The 24116-nt window shown below is 41.6% G+C and overlaps 1 protein-coding gene across 1 annotated transcript in view; it reads right to left on the bottom strand.

Moving 5' to 3' along the window:
* LHX3 (LIM homeobox 3) overlaps positions 1 to 1089 on the bottom strand; it is a 43603-nt gene extending 42514 nt beyond the window's left edge. Inside the window, exon 1 of the mRNA XM_033961814.1 lies at positions 841 to 1089. Within this exon, the coding sequence (XP_033817705.1) occupies positions 841 to 910 (70 nt within the window). The 5' untranslated portion in view covers positions 911 to 1089. The remainder of the gene's footprint in view (positions 1 to 840) is intronic.
* Positions 1090 to 24116: the final 23027 nt, after the last annotated feature.

Genomic DNA, 24116 nt, shown 5'->3' with positions numbered 1-24116 from the left:
TTGAGACCCTCTTCCCCTAAGTCATAACTCTCTAATCCCAAACCACACAACTGCACAAGCTAACTCCCTCTTTCCCCTTCTGCGTTATTTTGAAGAGAAAGCTTATCCTACGTCTTCGTGGTCTGCCTATAAACTTCATTTATTATTGTATAATCCTCTCAAACGGAGAGCTAAAGGGTTGATACATTTGAAAGGCTGAAAAGTTCTCAGCCCAACCAACCGTCGGAAAAATACAGAACGAAAAAAGTGGGAAATCCCTGGGCTAAGTGTATAATAGCTCTCGATGGAGACTGCCCCAACTTTGTTGGTTGGGCTGAGAACTTTTCAGCAGCCCCTGGTACTAAGGGGACTATAATTATTTAATTATTTTTATTGTAAACTGCTGTAAAAACATTGGTATAAGGCGGTACATCAGATAAATAAATCCAATCCAATCCCCAAAACCCATTTAAGACACAGGCCTCTGCCTCCCATAAAGTAGATCTATTTTCAGATCACTTCAGAAATATATTAACCCGGAAGCCCAAGCAAAAGTCATGGTGATTTTGTTCCACTTTTTTTTTTTTTTTTTTACATTACTTTTCTATTTATGGAGAAATTAAGACCTCGAGCTACTAAAGTTTTTTTTAAAAAAAACCGGGAGCCGCTTTGTTTATTGTTGAACCGGAACAGAAAGGTTTTTCGTCAACTGAATACATTGCCATCGGTTAAGGGGTAAAGGCAACGGGTGCCATTTCATGCAAAGGTTCAAGTTTTAGTTTTCTGGTTTAGCGTTAAACTTTTGCAAAACAGAAAAGAAGAACCAATGAAAAGGAAATACAGATCCTAAGTGCCTCCTACCTTTCTTATTGCTGAACCGACAAATGTCCGCTGCCTTTTGGGGATTTGCTCTCGCCTGCTCCAGCAGCATTTCGGTTTCTGTCTCCGGTATCTTGCGTAGCGATGGCTGCCTTCAAAACTCGAGCCCCAAGCTTCCGCCCGAAAACCTAAGTCCCGTCTAAAGGAATACAAATACAGCCCAGTTTAAGCGCCTCTCCTGCCTTAAGACTCAGTAAATATTCATCGGGGAAGTGCTGTCGGCTATCGAGCTTGATATACTGGCTCGATTCCTGTTGGGCTTCGGCTCCTTAAGAAAAATCCTGAGAGACAACTCACTCCCCTTCCACCCACGAGCCGGGAAGCGTAAAGGAATCGGAAGAAAAAACCTGCTGGAAATTGTGGTGGTGGTGGTGGTGGTGGTGGGGGGAATGCATAGAAATAAAACTAGTGAAACTGAAAAAAAAAAAAGGTCGAGTAACAAAATCATAAACCAAAGCATAAAATCCCCACACAATTAATTACGATTAAAGTTCGTCCAAAAGAAATGCCAATGAGCGATCAAAAATGGTAGCCTAGAGAGGCTGACGCGTCTTTAAGAAAGTTTAAAGCAAACGGTGCCCGGTGAAGAGGAAAGTGAGCCAGCGTCAGCTGACCTCCGCTTGCTCCGGCTGCGCTTGTTATCATGACAAAGCTCAAACAGGGGGCGAACGTGCAGCTTTGACTTGTCCATGGTGCTGAAGGGACGCGAAGCCAAGGCGTGCTGTCTACTCCAGAAGCTTCACCCAGTCCAGTACATAACCGTACACGTGTCAATCTTTCAATAGAGACAAAAGACACAGGGGGACACCAGCGTCTGTTCATTGTTTTCAGGCAGATTCCCATTTCGTTAAAATTCATTTCTTTTGTCCCCCTACAACAAGAGCAACAAAGGCCTATTATTGTTTTCTGTTACTCACTTGTTTGAACGTTCCCCCCCCTCCTCCCCTCTTAAAAATATACCACTAAGGCAGTTGACAAGTGATTTCCCCTTTTCCGTGTAACTCTGTATTGCACTGTAATATGTGTTTTGTCGAAATCTGAATGTGATATTTGAAGAATCTTTTCATAACAGAAATTATCACTGATTTCTCAAAAGTTAACCTCTGTAGCGAGAAGGAAAACAAATTAAACATTATAAAAAATTGCAGCAATCCTATTCTAGATATATCATAAATAGATATCATTTTGGGGCAGTGTTAGCTGATCTTTTAAAAAAGTTAAATCGCTTTTAGTTATGTTTCAATAATTGTTTCCATGTGGGTTTTATTTACCATACAAAGTGATATGTTTAAATATTTTTACAAATAAATTAAAGCAAATACGTTTCTTATAGAAATTAAAAGACCCTAACTAGAAAGTAAAATCTTGGTACTATGAACAATATGAGTACATCATCATTAAATAGACAAACAACAGTAATGAAGTTTAAGCAGAATAAATATTCCCTCCAAAATTCATAAAGCAGGAATGCTTTCTAAACCAGCCTCATAAAGTAGCTGGCAGGAAAAGCTTGCTTCCTAGTAAAAGAAAAGAAGACTGTCCTTGTGTAAAAGGATTGAAAGACAAAATACATAACATTTGGAAAATGCAAATTTTAATGTTCAATAATTTTTATTGAGTTTTTAAAATAACATATACATAACAAAAATCTTACAAAGAATATCATTTCAACTCAGTTAATACATTGCAGATATATAAATTCAAAGAAATCAACAATCAATTACCATCACAATACAAACAGATAAAGTACCTCCCAACACTCCCTCCTCCCTTCCCCCGTCCACCCATCCCATTTCCAAATATTGCTAATAAATAGTGCTTCACTTTATGATTACAAATGTAATGAGTTTAGTACAAAACTGCATGCTCTGACTGATAATTGCTGTATAAAAGGTTACCAGGTCATTCCAAAATTTACTCTGCTTTTCTTAAGGTGGGGAGGTCACCCTAGCTTCCATAATCATAACAGCATGAAATGCTGCCCTCCATTGCCAAAATGAGGGTGGCCTTTCTTCCAGCCAATGTTGTAAAATACATTTTTGACCTATAATAAAGGATTTAATAATTCCCTAACCCCTTTCTTAAAAATCCTGTCCCATTGAAGAAATAATGCCATCTGCGAATTTTAAAAAGGAAAGTGTCACTTTAATGTGGCCATTGCTCGCTCACATTTCCTCTCTTGGCCTGTCCAACATGTGATGCAGTTTTATTGTAATTTCATCCTCACCCTGAACAGACATTCAAGTAGTTATATGCAGCAAAATTTGCGAAAAGACGAACGTATAGGTCATATCCTGTACACTATATGATGTATAAATATGGCATCTTGCAAGTGGAGAGTGAGGAAGGGGTGATTGCCACAGAAGAGAAGAAACTGTACATTAAACTTGATATCCCCTTCCCAAGAGACAGTTTACTAATTGTGCCAGTTCTCTGGTATGGGCTAGATTTCAGGTTTTTTTGCCCTTGGAACTTTTTATTGGTTAAATATGGGTGGTTTATTTTCCTAATTAGTTAATGAATTTGGAAAGATAATGCGATTTGAAACGCCGATTTAGAAGGTTATCGTGTGAAAATGGCCGCATGGCTTCTCATTCTTTTGCCTTTCAATGTGTCCTTTTAATTAGCTTAATTTATGGTGGTTGCATGAGAGACATGAAAACGGACGGGCTTTAGAAGACGTTTATAACCTCAGAGCTATGGAAAGATTTGTGGAGAAACCTCAAGCACACTTAAATCTAGAAAAAAAAAATGTTCTATGAAAACCTCCAATAAATTATTTGCTAAAACGTTTTTAAAGACAAAATTACTATCGTTTTCCATCAATCCTTATAATTCCAGAAGTGCTAAATTTATAGCAAAGAGCTCTTCCAGATTTTAATAATCGAAGTCAGAATAGCTGGACTTGTAATACCACACATTTCCATGTGACGCAATAGTTAACCCCCCCACCCCCCCATTTCACTGCATAGTGTCAAAATGTAAAATCTAGGGGGAGGGGTCTGTGAGCCCCTGGCCTCAAATGGATTCACAGAATCCCCTGCCGTGTTTGTCCTGTTTGTTTCATTTCTGTCTCAATTTTTATGTGGGGGTTTTTTTTTTTTTTTTTTCCTCTTCTTTCTCATAATTTTTCTGGTTGGTTGAGTCCAAACGGGTCTTTGGAGCTGATCTGAAGGCAAGCACAGAACTGATGTGTTTCTGCTTAGCAGGTAGCCTCAGTACTGGGGATTTAGATGTTTAACCGGGCAGGTGAGGTTTTAGAAAGGAAGAACACTTACGGGATCCCTAAACATCACCCAAGAACAATTCAGTGTAGCCTCGTTTCCTATGATAAGTCCTTAAAAAATAAAAAGACAAGAGCCTAACCAATCGCACTATTTCGCCAAAAACCTTTCCCTTCCCTTTAAAAATTATAGTCCTCTTAATACATATCAATCCTTTACTTCTCTGCTTGAGAGGATTACACAATAATAAAGGAAGCTTAAAGGCAAATCACAAAGACATATGATAACTTTACGCTTTAAAATAACGCAGAAGGGGAAAGAGGGGGTTGGCTTGTGCAGCCACAAGGCTCCTTTACTGAAGTGTGAGGTTTGGGATTAGAGAGTTATGATTTACTGGGGCAGACAGTCCCAATCGGACCTGGTGCTATTTCAAGGGAATGAAAATGAATCCTAGTTTTTAGGAGTTCCAATGGGAGGGTTATGTAGAGGTTTGGAGGGAGGGGGGTTGGATAAAGCGTTTCCTCCCCCCCCCCGAAAAAATATGCCTTATCCCAGAAATTTTATAGAAGCCTGCAGAGAGACATATGAAATGACTAGCAATTCAGACTTTTGACTACCAGAAATGACTTGCCTTGTCCCATTTCTTCTTGGCCCAGAACAAAAAAGCTTAATGCACGCAAAGACTGAGCAGACAACGACAGATGGGTATTGCAACAAGCTAACTCATTTTGTTAACGAATATATCACAGAGATGTTTTACTCACTTTCAGATGGATTCCCCCCCCTCATTTAATCTGGTAAAAAGAGGGGGGGAAATATGGTCTTTTTCCTTATGGATAGCAGGTTAAAATCTTTTTACAGTGCCTGCAGCCCTTATAGCAGTCGTGGAAACTGGGCTGGACTTTGAACATGTTGTTGGTTTGTTTAGGTTTTTAAAAAATCTTACTTCAAAAGAAATGATTTTCCTTTTATTTTGATTTCTAATTCATCCTAGAGATGATATTTATGCTTAACCTTTCCAAACTGACTCCTGTACTAATCTAAATGAGGGTTTTCTGCTTTGCTGAACTTCGTCGGAGCCTCATGCGGGCATTCCCCCGGTCAAAGAAAAGTGTGTGAGCACAGCAGCCAAGAGCTGACCAGAGAACTCACCCATGAAAGCTTTTAAAAAAAGGGGGGGGGTATAGTCATAATATAAGAGGCGCTTTTATTTAAGAATATAGAACCTGCAATAGAGGGGAAAAATTGCTATTCGAGGAGTTCTCTTGATCTATTGGCAGGGAGCAAAATGAGGCAGAGCATATCAACTGTCCAGTGGAAAAATATATAATTTTAGCATAATTAAAAATATATATATATTTTAAAGAAACCTGTGAATAATCTATGTTAATGTTTGGTTGGTCAATATTTATTTTCTTTTAATGTTCAATAATTTTTATTGAGTTTTAAAAATAACAAAAATCTTACAAAGAATATCATCTCAACTCAGTTAATACATTGCAGATATATAAATTCAAAGAAATCAACAATCAATTACCGTCACAAAACAAACAGATAAAGTACCTCCCAACACTCCCTCCTCCCTTCCCCCCCCCCCCCCCACCCATCCTATTTCCAAATATTACTAATAAATAGTGCTTCACTTTATGATTACAAATGTAATGAGTTCACTACAAAACTGCGTGCTCTGACTGATAATTGCTGTATATAAGGTTCCCAGGTCATCCAAAATTTACTCTGCTTTTCTTAAGATGGGGAGGTCACCCTAGCTTTCATAATCATAAGAGCATGAAATGCTACCCTCCATTGCCAAAATAAGGGTGGACTTTCTTCCAACCAATGTTGTAAAATACATTTTTGACCTATAATAAAGGATTTACTAAATAATTCCCTAACCCCTTTCTTAAAAATCCTGTCTCATTGAAGAAATAATACCATCTGGGGGGAAGGAACCACAATTCTATAAATAATTGATCCAAGAAAAACACAAACAGCATTCCAAAATTTCTGAATTTTGGGGCATAACCGAAATGCATGACCCAATGTATTATCCATTTAAAAAAATTTTAGGCAAATATTTATTTTCTTTAGAATGTGAAAAAGACTATCAACTTCACCTAAGGGACTTCTGACATTGGTACTACCAGCTCTAGACTTTGTGAGTTCATGCTAATAGCACACTGGCACTTCTATAATTAAGACAAATAAGATGTGTAAAAAGAATTTGGTGGCAGATAAAACTCAGCCTTGAAAAAGACAGCTAGTTTACCATTTCAGAATATGAGCTAATGCCTGGTTCCTGCCACAAGTGTTTCTTCTATAAGTCTTATTCCGAGGTCACCTGTCCTCCCCTGTACTAATATTTTCTTCTATTAATACTAATATCTTTAGAAATGGTAATTACAGTACTTTTAAAGAACCACCTCCCTCACTCTAAGTCAGGGGTGTCAAAGTCCCTCCTCGAGGGCCGCAATCCAGTCGGGTTTTCAGGATTCCCCCCAATGAATATGCATGAGATCTATTTGCATGCACTGCTTTCATTGTATGCGAATAGATCTCATGCATATTCATTGGGGAAATCCTGAAAACTCATGCATATTCATTGTGGCCCTCGAGGAGGGACTTTGACACCCCTGCTCTAAGTTTATTTATAGTATAAGCATTCTTGAGAGACTTCAGACTGATGCCCGCCAGAGATTCAGAAGCGGCTCAGAATCAGATTCATTAGGGTGTGATTGGTTAAGTAACAGAAGCTTTGAAATGCTTTCAGCATTAATTATTCCCTCAGGAAATAAACACATAAGGTCATTAAGATCTTCCTTTTGCTCTTTGTTTTAACTATCTGATTAATTATTTAAAATATATTTTGCTAGTACTACCGTATTAACAATTGTATTAAGTGCTTAAAATGATAAAATACTGGCTGTTTTAAAATGGCGATAACCAATATACATTAAAGGCATTATTGTGCTAGGTATACAAGAAAAGTTCTCAGCCCAACCAAGAAGAGGGTGATGTAGAGCCATGAAACTTACAAGTTATTCCACCCTTTTATTGACACTTTTCGTTTCGATGATATGAAAGGAAAGGAAAAGTGTGGAATAACTTGTAAGTTTCATGGCTCCACATCACCCTCTTCTTGGTTGGGCTGAGAACTTTTCAGCAGCCCCCTGTATTGTGATGTCATAATGCCTCATTCCACCAATGCCTAAGAGCCAACCTCATCAGTGATGTCACAATGGCTTGGTTTCCCTATACCTGTGCCCATTTACTAAATGCATTTGCCTCATTGAAATGAAAAGTGTCAAGAAAAGTGTGGAATAACTTGTAAGTTTCATGGCTCCACATCACCCTCTTCCTGGTTGGGCTGAGAACTTTTCAGCGGCCCCCGGTTAAGTGCTGAATTTTGACTTTGTGGTTCAAAGAGGGAAGTGTATCCAGAATATGCGTTTATAAGACACCGTCTGCACAACCCCTGGCCAGTTTAGCTTTAATAACACAAAAAAATAAATTTACAGGAAGCCCATGAGAATGGCAGACTGTTGCCAGTGCTATGCATTAGAAAGAACGTGCATTGTGCGTATATTATACCAAGGTTTCCAGTTCGTTAGGACATTTATGCCACATTTCAAAATGAGTGGAGGCGCCAAACAATACAAATTACCACTCCCTGGACACAATGAGAGAACTTGCTGGGTATTGGGGTACTCAGCACCCCTTAGTATCCACAGACCTGGCTGCTATAATTTTGGCATCTGTTTGTACGAGCCTTTTATTCCTATTTGAACCTGCCTTAGGAGCCCTCTTGTTGCACATAGCTCATGCTCATTGTATGCCCTATTTATGAAACAGATGTGGAGCTGGGCTTATAAAAGGAGGCAGTATGTGTTTGGAAACCTGAAAATAAAGAACCCCTAATAGCATACAGAGCATCCACTTGCATTTAAGTGCTTACAATATGTTGGTATGAAGTTATTGCCGGATCCGATGAAATATAACTTAATTCCATAAAAAAATAAGTGTATTGCTATCATTTATTATTTTGTAAATATAAATGTTTTAAGCAATTATTGTTACAGCGCAGAAAAAAACCCACGGAAACTTTCAGAAGATTTTTGGCTAGCCTGAATTCCAACAACCCTCTATTCTCCATTGGAATACATAGGGATGAGAGGAGCAAAAACAGACTTCGGAGACAACTGTGTGTAAATGGGGGGGGGAGGGGGTGCTAGCTTGTACCCTCCTCCGCCTCCAGACTAAATCTGCATATGGTGGCTCTTCACCAAGATCAACAGGTTTTTAAATGACATAATCAAAGCCATTTCTCTTAAAATATTTTTTTTAGTTTATCAGTGGGTTGTTTTTCTTCCACCAACATTTGTACGTCATTTTCTTCCCCAAAGCGAATATGGTGTTGTCTTTGTTTAGTATATCATGCCTTTGCTGGAAATGATAAGCATTTACATTTTTCAATTTAAAAATATGATATATTATATGCATATACCGACTACACAACAATAATACTAGACCTAGTCCTGTCATAGGTGGTGGTGGTCAAAGCTGGCTTGAAAACTATTGCTTTAACAAACCGGCTTTGCCCAGTATCCTACCTTTAGTGTACAGGGTGTCTGTTGAACAGTTTTATTTTCATGCCTTATCAGGTATTTGGGAAGAAGGACTTCAGTGTTTCTTTCAGTGCAGGGGAAAATTCATTTTTTTTTGGGGGGGAGGGGCATTTAAGAACTCCTATATTCATAATGCAGATATAAAACAAATACTAATGTATAGTAAAACAAACCCAGAATATAACAAAAAACACATCTTAACAGCTAGATAATGCTATATGGTCCCTTAATAAGTTTTGCTTTTTAAAAAGAAGGAGGGATAAAATTTAACAACCTACTAAACTACAGAATATCTTAGTACTTAATTTTCTAAGTCAAAGTACATTTAAGATTGTTTAGGGCAAAATAAACAGTTAGAGGACTTTAAATTGTTTGTTGTTGTTTTCCCCCACTTTTGCCCCAATTGGCATTCATGGAAACCCTGTCTGTTTTGCACTGAGAGCTTTAAGTTATTGATCAAGCCAATCTTTTCTATTGGCTCTGCTAATATCACAAAATATATGCAACACCTTTAGCATTGCTAGCTGCCCTGGAGCCTTGTTGTCTAGTCACAGGCTAGGGTATTAGCATGTGATCAAGATTAAGGATGCAGATCCCACTCTATAGTGTGCACCATGAGGCTTGACTGACTCTTTCCATCAAATTGGTGGTTGGGGCTGCTGTCTGCTCTAAGTCTTCCTTCTAATATACTGATTCCCAAAATCTGTCTTGGAGGACTCTCAGGCAGTCAGATTTTCAGGATATCCAAAATGAATATATAGGAGATAGTTTATGCATTGGAGGCAGTGCACACAGATCTGTCTTATGAATATTCATTCATGGTATCCTGAAAACCTAACTGGCTAGTAGTCCCCCCAGGACAGGTTTAGAAAACAATGTTTTAGGACATTGTATTCGCAGCCAGGATGAGGTCTTCTCCAGGTGTCGGTGTGTCCATAAGGGACCCAGGGTGTAAAATTACCCTTTAAATGCATCATGTAGTCAAACTCTGCCCAGTTCCTTGGGAGTCAGGGGTAATGGAAGGGTGTACCTAGATAGGACAAGGATATGAAAAACACTTGGTCTTGGTATGTGTTGAGGGGGAGGGGAGGGGAAAGGGGAAGAGGAAGGAAGAAGAAGCTGAGACACAATAACAGTGAGATTCATCAGTAGTCAGTTAACTGACATCTATCTCCAAGACTCACTCAGACACATGGAAGCAACGGTTCTAGGATAGGCCATAAACCATAAGCTGAGATTCTGGGGGCAGGGGAGTTAATTACCTTTTTTTCTCTGTCAACATCTAGCGATCCATATTGTCTATGCCTTTGGTCTCTCCATAAATTCTTGAATTAGTGGTTCCATTCATGCTGTTGTTGCCTAGCTGTCTCAAAGAGGCTCATCAAACGCCACATCTTTCTTATGACACTGATGCTCCTTGGCTGTCTCTTTTCCAAGCCTTGGTTCTTTAACTTAGAGACTTATGGTAGCTATTCTTCTTCTTTCACTCATAAACTTTTAGATATCATGCCTTGCACCTTCCAACTCCTTCATACCAAAAACAAGCTATTCGGGCAGCATTATGCCAAGATAAATGAAGCTTAATCAGCGATTGGTCCTGGCTTGCCATTTGGTATAATGCATTCAATTATTCGTCATGCTTAAATATTTCTTTGGTCTCCAGTGCTTGCTCGCGTCACCTTATGGGTTAGCACCAGATGTGAGAGCAGAACACGGAGGACGTGCAAAGGGGCAACCGTGTGATATGCTGCTACTGAATCCAGAAAGCCACAAAAAAGAAGGAGAAAAAAAAAGCAAAACAATTGGGCAACTCAAACGGCAAAAATAAAACTTCTCATAAAAATAAAAAGAAAACAAACTGGCTGGCAATAGCTTGACAACTGGAGTGGGCCTTGGTGAGTTTGGAGAGTGCCTTGTCTGCATAGGCCCTGCCCTAGCCACAGTACTCCCCTGTAAATGAGTAACCTAGCAAGTGAATACATTAAAACTGCTATCAATAAGACTGGGTTCAGAGCTGATCATATCCAGCACTCTACTAAAGATTCAGATATTTCAGAAGAACCATGGCTGAGGATTAAAGGGATGCTTAGTAACTAGAGCTCCAGGGAGACATTTCATGAGATTAAAATTCTATAGTTACAATGTTTACATACTGCCAGGAGATTACTGAAAATAGATACAGACCAGGCCGTATTGCCATAGCAAATGCAAAAGGGGTAGCTAACTGCCTGCATTTTTTGGAAAACAAAACTACAAAAAAATCCCCAAAATGAAATGGCAAGTGTGGAATTAAGACCTTGTCACGTAAAGCTTGATTTAATAATAAAATAATAAAAGCATATTTACTAGTGTTGCTCCCAGCACGGATGCGTGGTAACAAAGTTTCAAGTTTTATGTTATCTTGATGGATCGCTTATTTACTTTACTAAGCGATTTACAAATTTAAAAAAAAGGTATAAGCTATGCAGTTCCTTAAGAAATTTTTTTTAAATAATGGGTTTTTTTAGCAACCAGCTAAAGCACAGGTTACCTTATATATAAATGTATTTTCTTCTTAAGATCAGTTTAGGTTTGTCTTGGTAAGAATAGTAATATCCTCAAATTAGGGCAAAGAAACATTTAGGCCCTCTTTTTCAAAGGCGTGCTAAAGCGTTTTAGCGTACGCTATATCAACCCATGCGCTAACTGCTAATGTGTCCATAGGATAACATGCACATGGGAGGTTAGGACCCCTTTTACAAAGTCGCACATGCACCAAAGCCTGTTCAATTTCTACGGATTTTGGTGCATTTACCTTGGCAGCATGACTACCACAGCTTTGTAAAAGGGGCCTTTAGAAATTATTACATTCCCCCCCCCCTTTTTTTTATTTTTGTGTGTGAAGAACCACAAGAGAATAATGAAAAACAAACATTTGTTTAGAAAAATGCAGTGCTAAGAACTTAATCACAAGCATATAATCAAACAGAAAAAGAAAAACACATTTTTCATGCATTCAAGTCCACAATAATCAGAGTAAACCATGCTTGATATTGTTAATAGGAAAATTGCAAAGTTTCATTTATTTATTTATTTATTTTTTCACTTGGGGTACAGTTGAAATGCACCGAGAGCTTTAGGATATTAATCAGCAAACATTTTCTAGTGAATATACTGATGCTTCTAAATTCCACTCTCGGGTTGCCACTTTAGCAGTAGAAATATTAGCAGAACAAGCTCTCAGCTGAACCAGCCCTGCACTGGAGACACGTGCACAAATCTGTCTCATGTATAATCACTGCTGGTATCAAGAAAAACCTGACTAGCTAGTAGTTCCTTCCGAACAGGCGTGGGAAACACTGTTTTAATACATTGATGCCAATATTCAAAATCTTAGGAGGCAGTTAAATAGATATTTACTCACTTAAGCATGTCATATCTACCTATATATATATATATATCAGTAAGAAGATCTTATGTAGGTTTATCTTAATACACTCACAGACCTCGGTGATACCATCTGTATGCCAATACAAAGGTATCTTTGAAGGTTATATCTACCTATAGGCAATATTCATCTAACATCAGATATCTGAATACTAGAGCTGACCGTAAGGATATTTTGGTGTGTTACCGGGGTGTGGCCACAAAATTAGTGGATAATGCCAATTTTCATCACTGGCTTGGTGAACAAGTGATAACAAATACGTTATATATAGGACAGCATTTTTGGTGGCTACCTTATTGTGCTTAGAATACCCAAGGATAACTTTGGTATCATAACACCCCCTCCAACCATACTGCTGGCTCTTCACAAATGCAATGTGGTGATACTCTCTGGCCATTGATCATAAGAGGAGTCTGAGGAGACGGCAGCAGGCCCAACCACAGCCTTTTGTCAAGTGCAGGAAATGTAGTTATAGGAAGAGAAATTCCAGAGGTAGCACTTTAATAAAGCCTCCATCGCCAATCTCTGTGAGCTTCTTTAAAATGACCTCGAGGTTTGACCCTAAAAAAGCCATGCTTGCAAGAAGCAATATCTAGCAAGCACTTACATCATATAATCTTCCACCTGCTCTTCCTGCAAACTCTGCTCAGGTTACATGATTATATCATTTTTCCAAATAGCCAAGAGCAGAGGGAGTTCCTTTCAGTGATGGGGCAATGGATTGGAGAGCAGAGGGAGTTCCTTTCAGTGCTGGGGCAATGGATTGGAGAGCAGAGGGAGTTCCTTTCAGTGTTGGGGCAATGGATTGGAGAGCAGAGGGAGTTCCTTTCAGTGCTGGGGCAATGGATTGGAGAGCAGAGGGAGTTCCTTTCAGTGCTGGGGCTATGGATTGGAGAGCAGAGGGAGTTCCTTTCAGTGTTGGGGCAAGTAGAGAAGGCTTCCTCAAAGGCAAGGCAAATGATGGGTTGTATCCGTAGAGGTTTTGTTAGCAGGAGACCTGAAGTCATAATGCCATTGTACAGATCCATGGTGAGACCTCATTTGGAGTATTGTGTTCAATTCTGGAGACCACACTACCGGAAAGATGTGCTGAGAATTGAGTCGGTCCGGCGAATGGCCACCAGGATGGTCTTGGGGCTCAAGGATTTCACGTATGAGGAACGGCTAAATAAATTGCAGCTGTACTCACTTGACGAATGAAGAGAGAGGGGAGACATGATTGAGACGTTTAAGTATATCACGGGCCGTATCGAGGCAGAAGATGATGTCTTCTGTCTTATAGGACCCTCGAACACCAGAGGGCATCCGCTGAAAATCAAAGGAGGGAAGTTTCATGGTGATTCCAGAAAGTACTTCTTCACCGAAAGAGTGGTCGATCATTGGAACGAACTCCCACTGCAGGTGATTGAGGCCAACAGCGTGTCAGACTTTAAAAGAAAATGGGATATTCACGTGGGATCTCTAGGGGAGTAAAGTCAGGGGGGTGGGTCATTAGAGTGGGCAGACTTGATGGGCTATGGCCCTTTTCTGCTGTCATTGTCTATGTTTCTATCTTCTCCTCTGCCTAAGAGATCCCATGTGCCTGTCTCACACTTTCTTGAATTCAGACACAGTGTTTGCCTCCACCACCTCTACCGGGAGCCTATTTCATGCATCTACCTCCCTTTCTGTTAAAAAATATTTTCTTAGATTACTCCTGAGCTTATCACCTTTTAACTTTATCCTATGCCCTCTCATTCCAGAGCTTCATTTCAAATGAAAGAGACTTGCCTCATGCACATTTATGCCATATAGGTATTTAAATGTCTCTATCATATTTCCCCTCTCCCACCTTTTCTCCAAAGTCTTTGTCTACTAAACCTATCTCCCACTCCCGCAAGGCTCCATGGTATCTTCCATACCACAGGGAATTAAAGCAGAAATGTCGAGCCCTGGAACGTAAATGGAAAAAATCAAAATCCCCTTCAGACCGACAATCCTGGAGAGACAACATCAAATTCTATAACACAGTACTAAAAAAAGCAAGGAAGAGTTTCTATGGAGATAAAATCACCAGATCAAAAAACCAAAATAGTACACTGTTCAACATCTGGCGCAATCTAACTTCAAAAAACGACTCCATCTTTCCCCTTTCCCCCCCATCCGCAAACGACCTAACTAAATTTTTCAACGAAAAGATTACTACCTTACGGAGTTCTTTCCTCCCAGCAGTCTCTTACAATTCTCTGCCTCCCAACGACTCCAACCCTATCCCTGCTGATAGATCCTGGTCTGCCTTTGAACTCGTATCCGAATCGCAGATCTCTAAACTCTGTCTCAAACTGAAATCCTGCAATTGCATCCTGGATCCTTTCCCTTTCTACCTTTATGAAAACATTCCCGTGCAGGCCATCTCCTCCCTTACCAGGCTTATAAATTCTGCTTTACTATCGGGCCTGTTCTCCTCAGAAATGGGACATATTGCCTTGTCCCTTCTTCTGAAAAAAGCCGATCTCGACCCTTCCTTACCATCTAACTACCGCCCCATAGCAAATATCCCTCTCCTAACTAAACTGCTAGAGGCCATAGTCGCCACCCAGCTCTCTTCTTACCTAGAGAGATTCTCCATCCTCCATCCCTACCAATATGGCTTCAGACCCAGCTTCAGCACTGAATCCCTCCTAGTTTCCTTAATTTCTAAGGTGCAACAACTACATTCTTGCAACAAATTCGCTGTCTATAACAATTCGATCTCTCTGCAGCTTTCGATGTTGTCCACCATGACATACTACTTTATCAACTTTCCGAGATAGGTTCTCAAACTTCTTACGCTCTCGCTCCTACATTGTCAACACAAATGGCACCATGTCTGTTCCTTGGACACCATCTTGCGGTGTCCCTCAGGGATCACCCCTATCCCCTATTCTCTTTAACATCTATATGTCCTCCCTGAAACTCCTCCAATTATCCCCCCTTGAAACAATCTACACATACGCTGATGACATCCTTGTCCTCCTTGAGACAGACCAGAACCTCACCAACCTCCATGAGAACATTACAGCTTGCATAATGAGACTCCATTCCTGGTCCTTCTCGGTACATATGAAATTGAATGAATCAAAAACAAAATTACTCTGGCTCGGCCCAAAATTAGAACACCTGCCCACCCTCTTCGCACTACCCTTAGGCGCTGCATTGCAGCTTGAGTTCTCAAGCAAGGTCCTTGGCATCATTATCGATTCTTTTCTCTCCCTCAATGACCACCTCAACTCCTTGGCTAAATCATGATTTTTCAGCTGAGGAAAGTAAGATCCTATTTTTGCCAACAACATTTTGCCGTCCTTGTCCAATCCATCATCCTCTCCAAACTAGACTATTGCAATGCCATCTACTTAAGCCTATCAAAAAAAAGTCTTCAAAGACTCCAGCTAATCCAGAATACTGAAGCCAAGTTGATCTTTGCAAAACACAAGTCGGACCATGTCTCCCCACTCCTAGCCAAACTTCACTGGCTCCCAGTGATTTCCAGAATCCATTTCAAATGCTCCTGCCTCCCTTAATCCCACTATCTTATAACTCCTCGAGTCCTGACTCTACCAGACCCGCCCAAAGGTATAAACTATCCTTCCCCTCTCTACACGGTATTCGCTATGCAGGGATACTGGGAAAATCCCTTCTCTTCAGAATCACAGGTCTTTGGAAAGACCTTACCACCCCGCTGCGGAACCTGGGCTCCCTCCAATTATTCTGCAAGTAACTGAAAACCTGGCTTTTCACTAAAATGTAATTCTATCCCCCCTTACTCTTCTCTTCTATATATAAGTTCATGTAAACCTTTTTTTTCCTTCTCTTCCTATATTTTAAGTTCTTGTAAACCGTGCCGAGCTCCACATCCGTGGAGATGATGTGGTATATAAACTTAAGGTTTAGTTTAGTTTAGTATACATATTGAGATGTTTAAGTCTGTCCCCATATGCCTTATGATAAAGACCACTGGCCATTTTAGTAGCCTTCCTCTGGACTAACTCCATTGTGTTTATATCTTTTTGAAGATGCAGTCTTCAGAACTGTACACAATATTCTAAAAGAGGTCTCACCAGAGTCTTATAAAGGAGCATCAATACCTCCTTTTTTCCTACTGGCCATACCTCTCCCTATGCACCCTAACATCCTTCTAGCTTTTCAACTTGGTTAGTTACCTTAAGATCATTACATACTATCACTCCCAAGTCCTATTCCTCTTTCAAGCACAAAAGTTCTTCACCCCCTAAACTGTACCGTTCTCTTGAGTTTTTGCAGCCCAAATGCATGACCACACATTTCTTAGCATTAAATCTTAGCTGCCAAATTTCAGACCATTCTTCAAGCTTCACTAGGTCCTTCCACATGTTATTCACACCATCTTGAGTGTCTGCTCTATTTTAGATTTTGGTATTATCCGCAAAGAGGCAAATCTTACCTGACAGCCCTTCAGCAATATTGCTTACAAAAATGTTAAAAAGAACAGGCCCAAGAACCAAACCTTAAGGTACTCCACCAGTAACATCCCTTTCCTCAGAGAGATCTCCATTAACCACTACCCTCTGTCATCTTCCACTTAACCATTTCCTGATGCTTTGAACTCGTTAGTCCAAATGGTCAACCTTTTCCCCCTGTGACTTTATTTCCTCCTAAAATTTATCACGTTCGTGCCTGAGAAATTACCATGGGAAGGGTTCCTGCATAAAGTTTATACAAGAAGTCTAAAGCAGTCCAATTCAGCTGGTCTTACCAACAGGGGGACCGATGGAATCTGTCCAACTGTTTGAACCTACACAGCCTACTCCAACAATGATGTCCCTGCCACAGGAACCTGAGACGCCGGTAAGCCCACCAGCTCCGTTGGGGACATTACTTCCCATCCCATTGTTTCCCACTCTCACGGCTGTTGGGGACGCACTGGTCCCACAGGGCTGAGTAATGCCTCGCTCCTAAATGCCGAGACTTCCCTCTGACTTGGCATGACCGGTTCGCCCTGAGGAGAAGATGTGAAGAAGCCCATGATCACCTCCTGCCTCCACAAGGTAGATTCAGGCTGCCAAGCTGTAGCAGCCACTCTTCCCCTTCTTTTAGGCATTTTCATAATTTAGTAAACCCCAAAAATGGGCAGAAAAAAATAAGTCGGCAGGAGACAGTGTTCTGAACGTCCATACTACTCTGTGGCCATCTTGTAATGTAATTTGTAATTTATTTCTTATATACCGCTACATCCGTTAGGTTCTAAGCGGTTTACAGAAAATATACATTAAGATTAGAAATAAGAAAGGTACTTGAAAAATTCCCTTACTGTCCCGAAGGCTCACAATCTAACTAAAGTACCTGGAGGGTAATAGAGAAGTGAAAAGTAGAGTTAGAGGAAAAATAAAAATAAAATAAACATTTTAACAAGACAGCATTGATCTAAATACTTTGGAAGGTAGAAGAGAGGAGAGAAAGGAATAGAAGCATCGTGGCAAAGGGTTCCCGGTAGTGTCTGCTACTCCCCCTCCTTTTCTTCCTACCCTTGGTTTCCTGAATAGATTATAGCCTGGTATAGCTATATCCCAGTCATGGTTCTCCATGAACCATTCTCTATGATCGCCACTATATCCAACTCATCTTCTTCCATCACAGCTTCTAGATCCAGAATCTTGTTTCCCATACTTCAAGCATTAGTATATACTGTTTCCAGACATTGCCCCCTTTTCCCATCCATGTAGAGGTATTCAGTGATTTACTTACCTGAGGGCTTATGCTCACCCGGGGGATTTGATCACTCTACCCCATCACTTCTAGTTTAAAGACCTCTTCAGTAGATTAGCCAGCCTGCCACCGAAGACATTTCTTCTCTTCTTTGATAGATGTATATCATCTCTGCTCAGCAGCCCATGGAAAATCATCCCATGGTCCAGGAAGCCAAAACGCTCTTGATGACACCATCCACATACCCAGTACCAACATCTACATTTTTACAGGTGATTCCATGACAAGCTGCAACCCTTTACATGTATATATATATAATGAAAAGAAACAAGCTTATTGCCCGAGGTGGGCAGGAATCCACTGGAGGAGCTTTTTGGCACTGCATGGACCCATGACAAAGCATGGGACATTCCCCAACATATCCTAATGTAGGCTTGCTATCATTGATTATCCCCATTTTTCAGCACAGACTTAGGGCTACAGATGCCGTACAGAAAGCTGTACATGTCTCTATAATGAGAAACACACCTATCCCTATGGTTACAACAAGGTGGTACTACTGATGCAGGCTGAATCCCCTGTCAACAGCATTTGCATAATCCACAGAAGCGTCCATTCACACTTAGAGATGTGGACATTGTGTGTGGTCAGATAGTTCACGCACTGTCAGTTAGGAAGTGTCTTTGGGCTAGATTCACAAAGCAAACTGATCATGTACCGATCGGTTTGCGAGCCCTTTATGACCCGATTTCCCTCTGATCCGATTCACTAAAGTGTTTAGTGATCCCATGCATGCAAATGAAGGAAATGGCATGCAAATTTGGGAGGGCAGCAATTCACTAAACACTTTAGCTAACACCGATTGGGCTTGACAATCAGAAAAGAAGCAACTTCTGAAGACCAGTCGCTTCAATCCTGACCAACCCTCCTGCTCTTTAAAATCACGGGCTCGCAATGTTTTTTAGTAGTGTAGCCACACAGTAGCCCTGAACCGGGGCTCACAAGCACTCCCAGTGGCTGTACAAGGAAAACGCACCGGCGTGTGACCTGGCCTGGAGTCACCCTGCAGGAATGGAGTGACACAAAAAAGGGAACTAAAATGAAACTCACAGAGGAGATTCAAATGAAGAAATATTTCAACTTTACTTGGCCAAAACATAAAGGTCAGGATATCACCAATAAAGTCAATACTGTTCCAAGCAAAAACTCAAAAGGTAAGCAAGAAAATAATTCAGGCAAAGTTCAAACTCTTGCTTTCTTTTCCAACTCAGACACTTTTCAACTCAGTCACTACTGTTCTTGAAGAATGCTCACCTCAGAGCCAGCACAGCCTGCACTTCAAGCAGGGTGTACAAAAACAACAAACAAACTATAGTCCTCTGTGTTGCTTGCATACAATTCACACCTTCTCAAAAATGAAGCCTCCAGTAGCAGGTGTAGTACCAGGGCCGCCATCAGGGCAGTACTACCAGTCCTGCATTCAGGGGCCCGGAGCTGACAGGGGCCCGGGCTCCCCCAGGATCCTAGGTAGTGTTCTAAGGCAGGGGCGCCAGTAGCTCGCCAAGGCAAAGTGAGTCGATCACCCAGGAATCACTTTGCCTTGGCAATCTAATCTATCGGCACGATCAGTCTTCCTCTCCCCGACGTCAATTCTGCAGTCGGAGAGGAAGTTCGGGCCAGCCAATCGCTGCCTGGCTGGGCGGAACTTCCTCTCCAACGGCAGAATTGACGTCGGGGAGAGGAATGCTGGTCAGCCCGAAACAGGGAGAGCATGCGTCGGTGTCGGCTTTGGGGCCTGTTATCCATTGGTGGGTCCTGTTCTCCGATGGCAGCGGCAGTGGCAGTGGCTTGGGGAACGGCAGGGAGAAAGAAAGAAAGGGGGCAGGCAGGGAAACAGAAGGAAAGAAGAGAAATAGAAAAAAAGAAAGAAAGGTCAGGGAGAGAGGAAGAAAAAGTTGGGGGAGGGAATGAGGTGTGGAGGAGAGGAAGCATACAGGCTGAAAGAAGGGAAGAAAGATTGGATGCACAGTCAGAAGAAGAAAGTGCAACCAGAGACTCATGAAATCACCAAAGATAGGAAAAATGATTTTATTTTAAATTTAGCAAAGTGGAGGCAGTATTACCACAGTTTTCAAAGGAATTTGCCCAAATAACTTAATAGTTAACTGGGTAAATTCCCAGAGATGAAAACTTCCCTTCACTTACTATGCACAGTTCTGAATTTATATCTGCTGTCTATATTTTACAATATGGTCCCCTTTTACTAAACCGCAATAGTGGTTTTTAGCGCAGGGAGCCTATGAGCGTCAAGAGCAGCGCTGGGCATTCAGCGCAGCTCCCTGCGTTAAAAACTGCTATTGTGGTTTAATAAAAAAGATGGAGGGTATATTTGTCTATTTTTGTATGGTTGTTACTGAGGTGACAATGCATAGAGTCATCTGCCTTGATCTCTTTGAAAAAAACCCAGAATAGGAATGATAATTAACATTTTCTCAGCGTATAGTTTGCTTTGTGTTTTTTAATTTTATTGTTGGTAGATCATTTTGACTTGGTCATTTTAAAGTAGCTCACAAGCTCAAAAAGTTTGGGCACCTCTGAGCTAGAGCGTTGAAACTGTGTATTTCTATTTTATCCCCCCTTTTACAAAGCTGTGGAGCGCTTTTTAGCGCCAGCCATGGTGGTAGCAGCTCTGATGCTCAGAAGTCTATGAGCGTCAGGGCTGTTACCACTGTGGCTAAAATCCACACTACAGTTTTGTAAAAGAGTGAGGGGTTAGTTTGTGATGACATATTCCGTACTAGGCGAAGGTGTTTTCTGTGTTCTTTGTGTTCGAAAGACATGGTTTTCTGTTAGGATTGACGGTGTAGGATTGATCTGTGCTGATCTGGCTTATTTAGTTTTACAATGGGTGTATTGATGTACTGCTCACTGCAATATGTAAAATGCTGCCTTTTCCTAGGTACTCATGTGTGACGTGTGGTTTGTTACTAAAAAATATGTTTTTCTTACAGATGGGGGGGGGTGTGCCAAAAAATGATGGGCCCGGGGTGTTACATATGCTAGGTATGCCACTGTATGTAAAGATACCAGAAAGGTGGCGTAGCAAAAACTTTAAGTAAATTGATATTCTTCTAAGTTTTGAGTATTTAACCCTCCCACAATCTCACGGGCACTGGTTTCAAGTTTCAAGTTTATTGAGATTTTGATTTAAACGCAATATCAAATATTTTCAATGCGTATAACAAAAATAAATTTGGGGAAATAAATAAAACCATTTGAACAATAAACATACAAACATATCCATAAATGATTAAAATTACATAAGGAGTACAAGGATAAACTACATTTGTTTAAAAATGCGTTCTCCGCGCCTGCTCATAAATTTATTGACTGGAAGGATCCAGCAATGTGGCCAGATATCATTCAGGACAAAGACAGAGAAAGAATTGTGCAATTTGGATTAATGATGGAAGTTGATTTAAAGCAAATGGCACAGTCTATGAGTAAAGATCTTGACGGACGTTCTTTTTATGAATATATGCCAAATCACCCAATGGACGTGAGAAGATTTTACGGGACTGGCTTAGGTGGAGCATTAGCAGAAAAGTATGTGTGTATTCGGCCCATGGAAGAAGGGGGGGAGGGGTCGGGGGGGGTGAAGGGGTGCGTGGGGGGCCCAATAGGATTGCTCAGTAAGGGGCCCAGAAATTTCTGATGGCGGCCCTGTGTAGTACTGCTGGGCTCAGGAGAGTGTCTTAGGTTTGCCTTGAAATAGCTTTCTCAATAGCCTTCACAATTCCCTCCCTGGGTGACTGCAAACCTCTCCCCATACAGAGACACTTCCAGCTTCATCAAGAAAGAACAAAAATATAAAGTTCAAGAAAAACAGTTCCAAAACAAAACTCACTGTTTTTTTTCTACTGCTTGCAGCTGCTGATTAAACTCACATCCATGGCTTCAGGCACACTCATCACCTCCATTGGCAATGATTCTTGAACTTCCATAGGTGACTCCACATCAGGCACAGACAATTCCAGGGCTTCACCAGCCTCTTCCACCTCCATGGGTGTACCTCTGTTGCCCCTGCTTGGCCCAGGGAGGTCCGTAGGGAAGAAAGGCTTTAACCTTCTCCCTAATCTGCCTGTGTTTCTGTTCCCTACTATGGGCTTTTCTACTATAGGGACATGCCCTAACCTAGCTGAGTCAGCAGGAGGAATCTTGGGCTCCTCTGGTGGCGACCTGAATTCTGTCTGTCTCTCAGCTTCTTAGATATTTCCGGCTCCCCCTGGTGGTTAGCCAGAAAATCATCATGCTCGGATCCCTGACAAACTTTGTAAATTCTTTTCCTGGGTTTTCTATGCACCTTCACCTCAGCCTTATCTGGGATCTTGACAGGCACAGTGCCTGGCTGGCCACAGTAGAGAAAGCCTGTGGTTTTAACACAAAATCTGCCACTGCCATCGGGCTTGACGCTACCCATCCCGTCCCCGCAAATATGGCAAGAGGGATGCCAACTCCCTCCTGCCATTGCAAAACCGCCCTTGGCTAGGCCGGGCCCAGCCGAGCCCACCCCTCCCCACCAACTTCCTCCTGCCATCCCCCAGACACCAGCTCCCCATTCCCGGCCCCTCCCCATACCTTTCACAGAGCAGGAGAGCTGCTCAACCCCTCCTGCTCCAATGCCTCCCGTGATGAGTCTGAGGCCTTAGGCCTCATGTGTGATGCATGGTGTGGGGCCTAAGGCCCTGATTGGCTGGGGCACCCCAGGCCCCTTCCAAGGGAGGAGCCAGAGGCGCCTCAGCCAATCAGGGCCTTAGGCCCCACCCCGTGCATTACATGATGCACCGGGGCATGGCCTAAGGCCTCAGACTCGTCGCAGGAGGCATTGGAGCAGGAGGGGTTGAGCCATTTAGATAATAATAATAAAAAAATTTATTTATATACTGCAATACCTCATGGTTCAGTGTCGTTTATAATAAGAGGTAAGAACTGTAAAAACACAGCAAATTTACACCACAAAACACAGTACATTATATATAAAATATAACATTAAGAAATTATTAATTTATCTAGATTATACATATTTATCAAACAGATAAGTTTTTAATGATTTTCTAAAGGCCTGGTAAGAAGAAGAATTTAAGATCAAACCACTAAAACTTTTGTTCCAAAGTCCTACCTGAAAGGATAGGGTTCTCTTAAGAAATCTTTTGTTTACACAACCTTTTATTGGGGGGAAAAATAAGGTTGTGTTTCATGAAGAAAATCTGTTTTCTACTAATTTAGAATGATTTAAAATGTAACTTGGTATAAGATATATATGATATGAGCACCCCTCCTGCTCCATGAAAGGTACGGGGAGGGGGGTAGGGAGGGGACCTGGAATGAGGAGGGGGCGTCTGGGGGGGGGGGCAAGAGGAAGTTGGCATTCCTCCTGCCGTTAATTTTTGGGTGGGTGGGACTGATGGCAGGAGGGACTGGGAACCTCCTGCCATAATTTTAAGTGAGGGTGTGCCGGGCCCAGCCAGCCTGCTGGCCTCAGAGGCGGCTTGGAGCAGGAGGGGTTGAGCACCCCTCCTGCTCCCAACAATTTGGTACAGGGACGGGGTGGACCATGCGGGTGGACCATGCCGGTCGGGGAGGTGTGTGTGCCGGTTCGGGTGTGTATGGGGGGGAGGGTGTTCAGCACAGGGGAGGCTTTTTTTAAAAAAATAGGCCTGATATTTTGCGGCCTATTGAAAAAAAAGAAAAAAAATAGCCGGCAGAGCCCTGATAGCAGTGACAGGAGGCTGCTTCTCCCGTCACTACTGTCAGGGCTCAATCCGATCCATGCAGTCGGTTGGGGGTGTGCCTCCAATTGCCCCCATTTGCATGCATACGGCTGGCGAATCGGTCGGCCTGCCTCCAATCGCCCACGGATTGGAGGGTTAGTGAATCTAGCCCTTTGTCATGTCTTCATCTCTGAGCTATGAGCTGCCCACTCAAGGTCAGATTCTCAAAACTTAAGGTTGCCTTTAATGTGGTCGCTAAACCGGTTCAAGCCAGTTTAGCATGCATGTATTTTAGTGGCAGATTATAAAAATGGCTTACCATGGTCTTTTCCGAGCTTCCTAGCAGTGGATTCTTCAACATCGCCGAGTGATATTCTAAGCAATGTTGGCTTTTGGTGACCAAAAATCAGCAACTAGTCCGGGGGTGCTGGTACTGTGAAAAGCACATCTGTGGCATGTTCTGACAGTGGCTCATGAAAAAAAAAAACCCAACAACCCTACATGATTCACA

The sequence above is a fragment of the Geotrypetes seraphini genome, chromosome 10 (assembly GCF_902459505.1).
Source record: "Geotrypetes seraphini chromosome 10, aGeoSer1.1, whole genome shotgun sequence".
Lineage (NCBI taxonomy): Eukaryota > Metazoa > Chordata > Amphibia > Gymnophiona > Dermophiidae > Geotrypetes > Geotrypetes seraphini.
Note: the sequence above shows the minus strand (reverse complement) of the source record. Positions and strands in the feature narration are given on the sequence as shown.